The sequence below is a fragment of the Lepisma saccharinum genome, chromosome 1 (assembly GCF_977018435.1).
Source record: "Lepisma saccharinum chromosome 1, izLepSacc3.1, whole genome shotgun sequence".
Classification (NCBI taxonomy): domain Eukaryota; kingdom Metazoa; phylum Arthropoda; class Insecta; order Zygentoma; family Lepismatidae; genus Lepisma; species Lepisma saccharinum.
The window spans coordinates 217434223-217449308 of record NC_139229.1 but is presented as its reverse complement, the minus strand read 5'-3'; the positions used below and the strand labels follow the sequence as shown (position 1 = coordinate 217449308).

At 37.6% G+C, this 15086-nt stretch overlaps 1 protein-coding gene across 2 annotated transcripts in view; it reads left to right on the top strand.

Annotated features, from left to right (window-relative positions):
• The window catches only part of byn (T-domain transcriptional activator brachyenteron), a 101001-nt gene extending 91678 nt beyond the window's left edge, over positions 1-9323 (top strand). For both annotated transcript variants that reach the window (XM_083127952.1, XM_083127960.1), the window contains exons 6-7: positions 2884-2991; positions 7783-9323. In XM_083127952.1, coding sequence (XP_082984078.1) covers positions 2884-2991; positions 7783-8264 — 590 coding nt within the window. In that variant the 3' untranslated portion in view covers positions 8265-9323. The remainder of the gene's footprint in view (positions 1-2883; positions 2992-7782) is intronic.
• The last annotated feature ends 5763 nt before the right edge of the window (positions 9324-15086 follow it).

Sequence of the window (15086 nt, the reverse complement as noted above, 5' to 3'; positions counted from 1 at the left end):
TAATTTTCCCACTATTTTCTCCGCCGCTATGACGAATTCCTCTTTTTCGAAGTTTTCATCCCTAATGGCAAATTTATGCCCCATTTTCATAATCTCCGCTAAGGCCTTAGGGGGTTGAAGTTTTGTTAAATTTAAAATATTGGCATTATTTTCATCCCCTTTTCTGTCCCTATTCTCTCCCTCCTTAACTCCCTCGTTAATTCCCAATTTAATTAATTTCCTCCTAACCGTTTCGATATCTCTTATTTTCGCCTGCTCGACTGTTCTAGAATGACGTTCCTCAATGCGCCCCCATGTTACCTGGTCTAATCGTCCTCCAATTTCCAAATGTAACCTGTAACATTCAGAGTTGAGCCTATCCACCTGTGCATAAGCCTCCCTTACGCATTTCCCCAGCATTCTAAACTGTATTTCCCTCTTTTGATCCAGCCCTTTAAAACTAAGGGGTTGGTACCCCCATTTTAAAAAACTCGGTAAAAAACCCTTCTTCCTACAATGCTTAAGGAAACCTATCCTAATTAGGGTCTTGTTAAGCTTAATCCTCAACTTTTCATATTTGCGCACTTTCCTCCCCGTATCGGAGATCAATAACATACTGGTAAGGTGCGAATTACTCACAATTAAATATAAACTTTAGGCTAAAAGATTAAAAATCGGCAACTTACGTGTGTGAGTATGAGATTTTTCGTACTACGTTTCGGAGGTTACACTACCTCCTTCTTCAGGTTGAAACGATGTTATTCAGACACCTGACATGGTGCCTCGTCGTGAAAGTGAAGGTTAAGGATTTAGGTTAAAAAGTTGCTAGAAGGACACTTTCTAAAAAAGAATATAAATTACACATCTAAAACCGCGCAATACTATAAAACAAAAGAATATCCAAGGCTGAAGTCGGCGACCTGCCGACCGATGCTCAGGGTAGGCGAATGCACGGTGTCAGCCCGTACCTGGGGAAAGAGAACTTCCCCTCCTCATTCCTTCCAAACTGGGGCTCGGGAGTCACCAATCCAAGGAGAAGTCGACCTCCACCTCGGCGGCTTTCCTAACCTCAGGAGTAACACGGAAGCCCATCTCGTCCCTAATCACTGCGGCTTTATCCCATTTTTTAAAGAAATTAACCCAGCCGTCCTCTAAATTCCCATCGTCCCTATTAAGTTTGTTCCAATTCTTCGCGCATATATAGGCGGCTTCATATACGTTTCGGTCCAATTTATTGTTGACCTCCCTAATAACCTCCCTTTTAGCAATCTTATGTCGGTTAACCAACATAAGATTGCTAAAAGGGAGGTTATTAGGGAGGTCAACAATAAATTGGACCGAAACGTATATGAAGCCGCCTATATATGCGCGAAGAATTGGAACAAACTTAATAGGGACGATGGGAATTTAGAGGACGGCTGGGTTAATTTCTTTAAAAAATGGGATAAAGCCGCAGTGATTAGGGACGAGATGGGCTTCCGTGTTACTCCTGAGGTTAGGAAAGCCGCCGAGGTGGAGGTCGACTTCTCCTTGGATTGGTGACTCCCGAGCCCCAGTTTGGAAGGAATGAGGAGGGGAAGTTCTCTTTCCCCAGGTACGGGCTGACACCGTGCATTCGCCTACCCTGAGCATCGGTCGGCAGGTCGCCGACTTCAGCCTTGGATATTCTTTTGTTTTATAGTATTGCGCGGTTTTAGATGTGTAATTTATATTCTTTTTTAGAAAGTGTCCTTCTAGCAACTTTTTAACCTAAATCCTTAACCTTCACTTTCACGACGAGGCACCATGTCAGGTGTCTGAATAACATCGTTTCAACCTGAAGAAGGAGGTAGTGTAACCTCCGAAACGTAGTACGAAAAATCTCATACTCACACACGTAAGTTGCCGATTTTTAATCTTTTAGCCTAAAGTTTATATTTTCATCATATTTTAGCAGTCAATACTTCAAAACAAACCAAAACCACTTCTTACCAAAAATATACACTTTTCTTATTACTAATCCTGTTTTTGTTATTTTACATTTTCCTGCCACTTGGATACTTTGCAAGGTGAAATAAATAACAACATTACATACAGGAGTGACCTTGGTGACCAAGTGCATTGAATAATCCTCTCCACTGAAGATTCCAGGTTCAAATCCTGGCTGGCCTGAGTGTTGGTGTCCATTAACTTCATAACTCAGCATTCATTATCGTGTTGACAATTAGCCAAACGTGGCATGAAATAAGAAATACACAAATATAACACTGCATGTTATAACAAGGATATAAACTTTAGACTCCTTGTAATTGTAGTGCATTACGCTTACTACTCTGCCAGAAAGTATGGTGAAAGTACATAAAAATAAATACAGGTCAATTTTGAATGTAACCCCTTTAACCCCTACCCATCAAAGATTCACTGAAAAAAAACAACATGTTAAATATTGCAAACATTTGTTTGCAAATTTGAATTATTTAAAGGCATCAGTTTTCTATGAATTTTAGTTTTGGAAATTTCTTTTCTTGCATTTAAAAATCATGCTCTGAGCCATCCGTTAACCAAGGTGTTGTTAAACATGTGGAATATGGGCCCTTTCTTAATTTGAGTGTGTGCGACTTCATGACGGTTTCTGTGTATTTCTTCCGTAAGTTTCTGCTCTTCTACTTATGCTACTGTAATTTTGCTTGCTCCAAGTGGCACATGAGCATAGAAGAGAACTATTTCACAATAAAGACAAGTTCCCCAGGCCTCAATTAGACAAATGTTTGGCACCAGAAGCCAAAGAATGTAAAATTACAATATGCTGATTAATAAAATGATTTGTGGAACAAGTGTTCAGATTTGTGGGTACACATACATGCATGTGGATCCTTATAATGATTCGGATATTACAAATGTTGCACAAAATAATTTCTTTTTTAGACGGATCATGGTTTCTACCACAGGGAATGTACTGCGATAGGTTTCCAGTTCTCAGGAATCAAAGAAGTACACCATACTCCCTGCAGCAACGTAAACCACCATCACACAGTAAGTATCATTTTCAACAATCTATTAGACTTATGAATTTATTTTTGCCTGGTAATCAAGGGATCTCAGATCTGATTCCTAATGAGGAGTTCTCACTTTGCCTAATTGAGCACAAATTGAACATAAAACAACATGAACTTTCAACTTTATTAACTAAAGACGATTTTGGAGAAAATTGAGAGTTTACACATTAAGTTTCATTGTAGTGGATTTGCTAAGCTTCATTTGTTAAAGGATCATTCACTTCATGCTACTAACATGAAATTTGGTATATGTACTATTAATTGTAACACATTGACTGTGTGATGTGAGAAAACTGTTAGAGCTACAAAAAAGGTGATAAGAAACTTCCTTGTAGAGAATGAACAAAGAGATAAGAGTAAATAATATTTTTGGGCATTTTATCAAGATGAATAATAAAAAAAAAAGATCATGCTTGGTGCTATAATTAATTTTGTTCTATGTACAAAATCGTGGGTTCGAATCCTGGCCTGGGCATGGATGTTTGCGAGTGTTCCATCATCAATTTCATCATATCATCACTCATCCACGCCTTCACAAATTAGCCAAAAGTGGCCCAAGAAGCGAAGTAAAATAAAGCAAATCAATCAATCTATGTACAAAAAAAATTGGTGTACCAAATGCCGTGTTGTATCACACTATTTGAATTCTGAATTTTGCTTACATGTGAGAACAATGGGGGAGCTACTTGAAAAGAAGTAGCAGGCTTCAGTCTTGAAAGCCAGAAAAACTGCGGCAATTAGACTCGATGTGCAGACCACACAGTACTCGATGAAAAAAGCTACTCTGGCAGGTCCTGGCCCTTAGAGGGCTGTTGCACCAAGGAGTATACGTTATTTTTTTTATTTGTTATGTACTTGCTCTTTGAGACAAGAACAAATGGAAATTACATATTGTCAACTGAGAATGCAAATGGTCTATCTCCAAATTGTAAATCAAGATATTTTTGCTGTGGTCTATTTAGGATGCAATTGTTTCATCTCTAATATCGTCTGATGTCTACATACAATATATTAATATATTGAGAGTCTTTTTGGTCCATGTGCAGAATTTGGAAACGGCCACCAGAGTGCAAACTTCAACAGCCAATGAAACCTTACAACAATTTCCTAAACCAACCACAACTGCCACCTGAACATGAGATGAACCTCTTGCATTCTAACCCCAGTCACTTGTGGGAAATGCTTAGCAATAGTAGTGGTCTTCGGTTCTTACGTTTGTTGTAAAAAGACAAAAATTTTGAATAGTGGAATTAAAGTAGTACATTGATTTTGCAAAACATGGATTATTTATTTTACTTTGCTACCAATGACAAATTTATAATGAAATTGTTTCATCTCCATCTCGTTTCCAGAATGCAGTGTTCTGGAACTTTCGTATGAAAGCTAGTGTTGTGTGCAATTGTTCTATAAAGCTTTTGTTGCGTACAGTTGTTTTACCTAAAATTTCAATTATTAATTACAGCATAAATACCAAACGAAACAACTTCTTCTTTTTAGACAGGCTTCAGTACACTATGTTGCCATTCGTCACCGGACACCCCTCAAAAAGTGCTTGGGATCGTCTGTACACGTCATACAACCTATAAAAGGCATTGCCGGTTGAGATTATACTCATACCAGCTACAGCAGTCAATATGGACAGACGACGCGAACTGAATGAGGCGGAACGAGGGATGATCATTGGAGCCCACAGGTTTGGGCATTCGACCCGTGAGATTTCCAACAAATTTCAGATACCCCGGTCGACAGTGTGTGATGTTATCGTGAAGTGGAAGCGAGAGGGGGTCATGACATGCCGACCCAGACCCAGTAAACCGAAAATATTAACAGATTGTGACCGTCTATGCTTCAAACGTGTGGTGAAGTCAAACCGAAAGGCGTCGTTACAGATGGTGACACAGGAGTCTCGATCGGCTTCCAGTAGTACTGCAAGTGATCGTACTGTCGGCTGGGAGATCGTCGCACTTGGTTTTCATGGTGGCGCAGCAGTTCACAAGCCGCATATCACAGCCCACAATGCGACCCGTCGGTTACAGTGGTGCAAGGAACGCCGCCAGTGGACTCTCGATCAATGGAAATGCGTCCTATGGAGTGATGAATTTCGCTACCAGATGTGGCGGTCCGATGGAAGTGTGTGGGTGTGGCGTATGCCCCGTGAACGCTGTTTACAGGACTGTATCGTACCCACAGTGAAATTCGGCGGAGGTGGCATCATGGTGTGATCCTGGTTTTCGTGGTATGGTCTTGGTCCTCTTGTTTTAGTTCGGGGAAACATGAAGGCCGATGCGTACCAAAAAGGTCTGGACAATTCTGCGCTACTGACATTATGGGAACAATTCGGTATTGGCCCATACCTGTTTCAGCACGACAATGCTCTATGTCATACGGTAGGCATTATCAACACGTGGTTCGAGGACATGGGTGTGCAAAAACTTGATTGGCCGGCCCAAAGTCCAGATATCAACCCCATTGAACACCTTTGGGATGAGTTGGAGCGCCGCTTGAGAGCCAGGCCATGCCACCCAAAAAACACTAATGAGCTGTTTGCCGCTTTGCAGGAGGAATGGGGCAACATTCCCGTCGACACGTATCGCAAATTGGTGGAAAGTCTTCCTCGAAGGGTTCCAGACGTCATTGCGGCGAAAGGTGGCCCTACACGATACTGATGTGGTGCTACGACCAGATTAATGTACTGGTATGGGGTGTCCGGTGACGAATGGCAACATAGTGTATATCAGCCTTTGCAATGATAAAAACTTTCAGCAAATGGTGACAAAGGTTCAATAAATACGAGGGGATATCAAAAAGTAATTGAGTAAATTTTTACAACCAAACTGAAATGTATTCACGAAAACTGAAATATACATTTTGAAGGTTGAACATTACTCTACTTTTCCAAATACCATCCAATCACATTTATACATTTGTCCCACCGTGACACCAATTTTTTGATGCTCATGTGGTAGAAATCGTTCAGCTGGACGTGTAATCAACGATGCACGGCTGTCACAACTTCTGTGTCACAGCTGAAGTGTTTGCCGGCAAGGTGTTCCTTCAGTGGGCTGAACAGGTGAAAGTCTGATAGGGCCAGGTCTGGACTGTATGCTGGATGCTTGAGAATTTCCCAATGCCAGGAATTGACTTTTTGCTTCACTGGTGCAGCTACAAGGGGACGAACATTGTCATGGAGAATGATGACCTCCTCCATAGATTTTATTGGATGTTTACGGTGCAGAGCAGCTTGTAGACGATCCAGCGTGGCACAATATGCAGCAGCATTTACAGTTGCTCCTTTTACCTCAAAATCAGCAAGATCATCTGGCTGTCCCAGAAAACTGTAAGTAAAACCTTTCTGGCAGACTGGTTTGTCCTGAATTTTTTCGGTGGGGGCGAGTTTGTGTGTTTCCATACCATACTCTGTCGCTTTCGTTCAGAGGTGTAATGAAAAATCGAAGATTCAACCCTGGTAACAATGCAGTCGAGGAATGAGTTTTCAGCCCTATGGTACTGGAGCAAATGCTAAAGACTGTATCCCATATGCTGTGGTGTGAGCTGTCTGGGACCCATCTCGCTGACACTTTACGATACCCAAGTTTTTCATGGATGATTGTGTATTCACTGCCATATGAAATGCCCACTGCATCTGCTGTTGTTTGGATTGTTGACCGCCAGTCCTCCTGAATCAATGCCTCCACAGCGTCAACATTGCTCTGTGTGTGGGATGTGCGAGGCCGTCCAGAATGGGGTTCATCGAAGACATTTACACATCCTGCATTGAACTTTGCACACCAGTTAAGACAGATTTCAGGTGGTTTCTGTCCCTTTGACAATAGAAACCAAATCACACTCCGCAGTTCAACTGTGTTGAACATCTCAAGTGTAGTTGCCATTTTGAAACAACTGCCTCTCGGCGTGCACGAAATGCACACACCTGCTATCTTGTGGAAAGGTTGCAACATACATGTACTTCCAAATGTATATTTCAGTTTTTGTGAATACATTTCCATTTGGCTTTAAAAAATTTACTCATTTACTTTTTGATATCCCCTCATGAAAAAACGGACATAGAACATTCTCAGTGGACGATATGTTGTGTTCAAGAAATAATTAAAACTCAGAAATAATGCAATCTTGTTAGTAAAGCATCTACACTCAAGACATTATTTTAAAAAATACTACATTGATACTCGGAGTGATCTCGCCACGAAATGTTCTGATTTCGTTCCCAGTCTGGGCTTTTTTACACATGTTCTTCTAATATAACCTTGAAATGTGTAAAGCATGGTATATTCATTGTAGGGATGGTAAACTCTGTTTTAGTATTTCACAGGTGAAGTTCTGTATTTCTTTGTTGTAATTTAATTGCAATGTACTCTCAGTCTGATAATAAAAGTTACAAGTGAATATTTCGTCTTACATGAGTAATAAAAAACAACAACATAGAAGCACAAAAATAGTATGACCAAAAGAAGTTACCAATCTATTTTAATGTTGTGTAGATAAAACTGGAGGTGAAAAGTGTTCTCTTTTCCAAGTACATTAACTTCCTGCTGGTCAACAGAAACAAGATACCAACTAAATAAAATGGTTACTTTCATGACATTTTTATCTTGAATTTTGCTTAAGAATTTGTTATGTACTTACTCTTGTCACCAAAGGTTCTGGGTTTGAGTCCCTGTCTGGACATGAGTGTAATTTTGTAACTCTCATGAAATTAATTTAATCATGTGCAAATTTTATGTATTTTCATTTATTGTTATTATTGCAGTTCCATATTCAGAACCACCACATCAGTCATCAGTTTTTGGATCACCTGGTTTTGCTGCAGCTTGGTCCATGGCACCCCAATCTGGCGTTGGCAGCAGCACTGTGAGCTGGGCTACACTACCCCCACCAACCCCAACTGCAATCAACTGCCCACCGGCAGCGTCACCGGGCTGCAGTTCCACTTGGACATCTGCAGGAAATCCGAGTCCTGAAAATGGCCATGTGAATAGTCCCTGTGCAAGCCCACTCGTTCATCAGGGATACCACCACTCGCCAGTCCACTACCAACCAGAATTGCCTCTGTTAACCGATTATCAGCAACAGGAGCCGCAGCCACAGCACGGATCACCCCAACCACCGAGATCTCTTCCATCTACACCACCTTACGATACGCTCGAAAAAGTTGAAGTACTGTCCGAGCAATACAGTGAAGGGTCCCCTCGGCAAGACTGGAGCCCGCTCACCCCGCCAACAGGAATGTAGCTTTGTTTGTTCGTAAAATCTTTTTATCTAAATAAGAATGTCAGTGATCAGGGTACCTCATGATTATGCATGCAATTTGTTTTTGAAGTAACTGTGGCATAAACTCAATAATGCATCTTTACATTCAGGTTCAAAATTTCACTTGTGAGAATTGAATGAAATGGGCAATTACAATAAAAACCAGAAAACAAAGTCATGTTTTACTTAAATTACACTTCATTAAAATATTCACGGATATATTAAGAAAATGCAGACTTGTATCTAAATTGAAGGAAATTATTATTTTTTGATATAATAAGTTCAAGCATAAAGGAAAAATAGATTTATGTGAAAGAAATAACTGATCAGAGTGCAAGGTAATTTACTAACACTTCATTCTTAATTTTTACTGATGTAAACACACATTTATCCTACAACTTGAGAAACATACTTCTTGATGGGACTTAATAAATTTGATTGAATAATATTTATTTTTCATTTCTCTGTATTCCAAATTTTAATTTTCTTTCCAAGTGACTCTTTCCTTTTCTATAATCTTAACATTAAAAATATTACTTATTCATAGAGTGAGATGGAAATTTCACTTCCTATTCGTAACTAATGACAGCCACGTGCAATTCAGATACGAACCACATAATTATACTTGTTGATATGCAAATCATGCTAGCAATAGATTTTAAAAACTAAAAAAAGTTAAGATATACAAATGTGATTTTCAGTACAATAAACACTGTCTTATTTCAATTTCTGCATATAAATACTGTAAAAATATTACATGCCCTGTCACAGATACTTCAAAAATAGAAATATGTATATTTTCTAAAGATTCAATTTACAGAGGCAGCCATTTACTGACGTAACAGTGTCTATGCGGTCTGAAATCTGATCTCATCAGTTCTGTTTCTTCAGGGATCCATGTGAAACAAACTTATTATTTGTAATTAGCTTGTGTATTAAAAAAAAAAACTTCTATTGAACAAATTATAAGTATCAGTGGAAATCTTCACGGAGGAGAGAAAATGTGGGTGAAGACTGTACAAATGTTTTCAACACTACATACATGCAACTATAGGATTTAAGTGAAAAAATAGTGTTAATTCATATTATAATAATGTATATGTGTATTATAAAGTGCAAATGAAAAAAATAAAAATTATTAAATGTAGGGCTTACCTGTTTATTTTTGGAAGATACTAAATTGAAGAATGAAAATATGTAAATAAAAATATATAAATAACTTACGTGAGTGAGTAGGAATGTTTCAGAACGACGTTTCGGAAGTCTATACTCACTCACGTGTTATTTATATATTTTTATTTGAATTGATAGCGAGTAAAATGCACCATTGTAATATGTTATGAAAATATGTGTATTTGATTAATAACACAGGTCCAAAGTATTCTAATATAGTATACTTGTAGGCTAAATGTGTGATGAAACCACTTATTTCACAATTTTTTTATATGTATGTAAAAAAAAACACTTGGTGTAGCAAAAATTGTGTTCACAAATATGTGAAAAACCCATGCTCACTGCAAATGTAACAAACATATTTAATATTTCATCTTCCCTAGATTTTGAAATATGTTTATAAAATTTCCTATTTTACTCACAAGTTGATTTTCTTTCCCATGTTAGCAAGAACCTTGATTAGTATTAGATATGGGCAGGTGGGAAACTACATTTCAGAAATCTTGATTAGGAAAGGTTTCACACACCTGTTTTATGGCTTTAAATGCATGTACTTTTAGTTCTTATACCGAAAAATAAACCCTTCACTTCAGCCTTGGTACTGTGATGAGCAGAACCTTTACCTTTCTGACACATTTTGGGGAAACATTTGATAAAGTTAAATTACTTCAGTTAACATTATATACATGTAACGAATATTTGAGAGTTCAAATTCAGAAGAATATACCATATTAAATGTAAATGCATTTTACTTTTACTTTTGTCTTATCTTTCTAAGGTCATGAAATTTTACACATTAAAGTGAAAATATTGTTTTATTTATTTATTTTAATAGAAAATTACACGCATGACTTCCCAAAAACTCCATATGAAATATACATACATGTTCTCTATCACTTCGTCATATTTACAGGTTTGGTATTTCAACAAAAAAATAAGTTTCATCATCACACCAGGCCTGTAATTGAATAGTAAATGAATAAATAAATGTAGCTCAACCAGAAAGAAAAAGAACTTGCTTACAATTTTAAGTTTACAAGCATGTATGCAGGTTATAAATAAAAATAAATTTAATCTGACAACGTCAGTAGTACTCCCTAGTTGCAGGCTCACTAAATTTCTGACTTTCAGTAAAATACGAGGTGCGACACAGAAAAAAAAAAAAACGGATTGATTGCATAAGTGAAAAACAAAATGGAGTTGGCAGCAACAGTTTTGGTGACGTCATGCAACGCCCCTAGTCTATCTATGCTGCAAGTTTGGACTCGCCTGGTCTTTCCAGTTGGGAGTATTAAGTCATTGAGTGAACACCTGCAACCCTGTTCTGCCGAAAAAATCTCTAGTGTGAAAAGTGAACAAAGAATCAACATCAAATTCCTTGTGAAACTTAAAAAATCGGCAACAGAAACATTCCAAATATTAAGCGAGGCTTTTGGAGATGATACTTTGTCTAGGACATGCATGTTTGAATGGCATGAACGGTTTTAGGAGGGAAGGGACAGTGTGGATGACAATGAATGTACAGGGTGACCACGAACTGCGATTACGGAACAAAACATTGTTCTTGAAGTGATACGAGGTGACCGAAGGTTGAGTGTTCATGCAGTGGCCGAGTTAGTTAACTTGGATAGGGAAGCTGTTCGACACATTTTAACAGAGGAATGAACATGCGGAAGATTTGTGCGAAGGTTGTACCAAAAGTTCTGTCAGATGACCAAAAACTGCGTCGTAAAGACTTTAGTGAGGACATGTTACAATGCTTTAGAAATGAGCCAAGTTTGTTGGAATCTGTTGTTACTTGCGATGAGACATGGATTTTTACCTATGACCCTGAAAGTAAGTTTCACAAGGAATTTCATGTTGATTCTTTGTTCACTTTTCACACTAGACATTGTCACTTTTTAACGTGGCACTATGTTCAGTGCTTAGGAAAATATTTATGAACCTGATGAAGGGGGCAGTAGGACCCTGAAACGTTGTTCCAAAAAAGCTTCACACTCACTCAGGTAAGTAGTGTTAAACTTAACTTTATACAATTTAATGTTGTTTATTTCATTTCATAGTGAGTAATACACACCAATCTACAATATGATAAAATTCAAGTATAATTCACACCAAGGCGAACTTTCCAAAAATTTTAGGAGTACAAGCTGATGTTTTCTCTATTTTAACCTTACATATTACTGCCCCTCACCACCCACACACATACTCACACAAATACCGTACATTAACAATATAAAGAGTCTGTGTGATTCCAATGTATCCAAAAATTATATTTCAATTGAATTAAACAGTATACATGTTTAAAATATTTAATATAAGGTGATGAGTTTACATTTGCCATTTCACATACTCGCACTAAAAATACATCTATAAATAAATGCAAGTCACAAATGTTATGGGATATACTAATCTATGAAAAACTGTTAATTGTAAAAGAATTTCAAACTCAAATTTAACTAATAAACTTCAAGATAGCTATATTTTCTTGAAATAAACTTCCGTCTGTCAGATAGATTGTTCTGTAAAGGACGGATTGAGAGAATTCTGTTATAATTTCTGGACAGCTTTATCAATAAAAATAAAAGCTATACTGTGAAAAACTTGCCTCAGGCCATTTATAAATATTTATAAATTTAATGAAATTTGGATGAATAAAAGTTGAAATTTTTCATTTCAATAATTCAGGCAGAATTCCTGGAATTCTTGGCAAGTAGTTGTCGTTTAAAATCAATCAAGGTGAATTTCAGAATCAACATGTCTAATTCTAAAAGCACTTTTTACAATACCAATGTGCGAAGACTGGGTAACACACATGCATACATACACAGGGTGTCATTGTGAACCCCCGACAAACTTTCACAATATATAGAGGACGTCAATGCAAACAACTTTCCTTGATAATGGTATGTTCAGGGACATAGGTAACATTTCGACTTCAGCCCTCCAAAATAGCATTATTTTATCCTGTATGCTTGTGGCCATGCATCACATAGGGTGGAGGCATTAGTTTTGGCCACTACCCCACATATTTAATTGGTAGCTACCTAGGTCAGATAACAGCTTACATAAATCAGTGTAAAATAAGCTTTCCAATTGGATATCCATGTTTCCTCTTTGTACTTCCTCTTGTAGGAAGTAAGCTTGTTGTAAGGAAGAAGATGCTTGTTACAGCAGAATTTCTTATGGATTTTCGTAAGAAAAGAGAGAGCTACAATAATGTTTTCCACAGTTGTTATAAATACTATATCAGAAACATATAATTTGTTCAGAGGTAAGTTTAAATGTTAGAATTGCAGTATTTATATCCTGAAATAGAAATAACTACAAAACAGTATGTGTAGACCACATGGCCATTACTAGATGCAGGTTTGTAAAGATTCTTTGATTATGGCCACTGCAGAAAATGATTGCTATCATTATATAGAAAATGATATTTCAACAATAAATGTGAATGATATTATGGGAAAACTGCCGGAGCCTATCCTAATACAAGAGGAGCGACACTTGATAACAAAATTTCCTGGTTCTGTTAACCAGTGGCGTGCCCAAGGGGGGTTGATGGGGGTTATAACCCCCCCTTTCATCCAGTATTCCTAAAAAAAAGGACGTCAAAGGTAGGAAAATATGACAAAATGAGGGCCGACTACCAAGAAAAAGTATACATAACCCCTCCCTTTCGAAAATCCTGGGCACGCCCCTGCTGTTTACACACTGGAAACAAAGTAATTTTCTATATAATATTATTGCCAGTGAACTTGCATTAGACATATAATTTCCTTGTGATATGAAGCTACTCTTTAATGTGTGAAAACTTTTTTTTTTACTTTTATTTTTGGAACTGACATTTTGATGTTTTGTTTACTACGGAGTGACCTGAGAAGTCTAGAAATGTTAATTTATGTTGTTCAACTACATTTACACTATGTCCATCCATTGAAAACTATGTTATTTACCTTTAATATATTGTATTTCATCTGTATTATTCATTATTTGTTCATAGACAAAGTGGCCATAAGTGGGGAAAATGGGTGGCCATAAGTGAATTTAAATGGCTATAACTGAAGAATAGTGCCACGTTTGGTTAATATTTTTAAAACTTTTTTCTGACTAACTGGTTTGTATTTGTTAATGCTTAGTCCAGGGCATGAAATTTCAAGTTTGAAGTCAGTCGCCAGTCTAAAATCTTTGGTCGCCACTATTTTATATTGATAAATAATACAAATATAAGCAATTATTAAAAAGAACATACTCGTTCTGCACTGAAGTACCACTTATCAATCGCAGCTGCTGGGTCAAACTCTGACAAGGAGGGTCCATTTACAGAAACTCTGAGCAAATCATCTAGTGTCTCAGTCTTCAGAGAGTTCCTGTAAGCAGTTTTAAGTCTGTTGTGACAGCTGAAACCTCTCTCACATGAAGCTGTGCTCACTGGTAGAACAGCACAAAATGTTAAAATCTGGAGTAAATTAGGGAATCTTGCTGAACACTCCTCGCTGTGAATCTTCTCCAGCGTCTGATTCAAAGTCAGAGAAGGAAACAAAAGTTTGTATTCTGCCCACTCTGCTAACAGAACATCCAATTTCTCATTATAAAGGCTCGGGTTCAAGTACATGTAGAGCTTCTTCATTTCTTCTATCCCAAACTGAAGAATATTTTCTTTGGGAGGCCAACCCAAGGTGTCGAAAACATGCAGAGATGCAATCACATCTGTTGATATAGATTGCAATCTTTCTGTGATGTACACCTTCGCATTGTTAATTAAGTTTCCTCTAACAGTCTGAAACTCTTGCTCTCCATTTTGAATGTTTGTGAGCTGCACATCCCTGATCTGCCCTGAAATGGATACAAGGTCCAAGAAATCTTGTTCGCTTGGTCCAACATTAGATTCCAGGTCAGCCAAAACTGAAATACAGTGTTCAATTCTTATTTTCAGAGATGAAATCAAAAGATTCTTATTTTGTAGTGCCACGCTTAAAGGGTTCAATTTTATGTAGAAATCCAAAAGGAAGTACAGAAGCTTAACAAATTTGAATTGCTTCAAACTTTTCAGCAAACCCTTAGCTTTAGCGCCATCATTGTCTTTTCCATGGGCCACCTGTTCAAGATGGGTCACAACAGCTTTCCATGATTGCAAGAGAGCTCTTAAAGCACTTTCTTTGCTGGCTAACCACCTAATAGTGTGGATATCACTCAGTTTTAGAATTTCGTCTTCAATAACTTCTGCCGTTTCTCTCAAGAGGTGAAGTCTTTTAGCAGAGCCATGATAAAACTGAAAAATATTCCTAGAGTCGTTTTCACGTTCAGAAGACACAATGGGCTCTTATGGGCAATGCTTTTCTTATGGGAAATACGAGCGCGCTGTTGTCAAATTTCTGGATTTACAAATTTAGCTTAAGTAAAATCGGTACCTGCAGTTTTGCAGGAAATTTTGTGGAGAATACGATGGTGAACACAAAAAACTGGTAACTTGCTTACATAATTTTAGATAAATTAAAAACTCAAATTTTCTGTGAAATCACAATTTTTACATTTTTTTCATTCCTAACGTTGAAACATGCCGTAAAATTGAAGCTTTCATTATGAAAAAAATTGACACTGTTTTTTAATTGTCATAGGTGACGGTGGTAC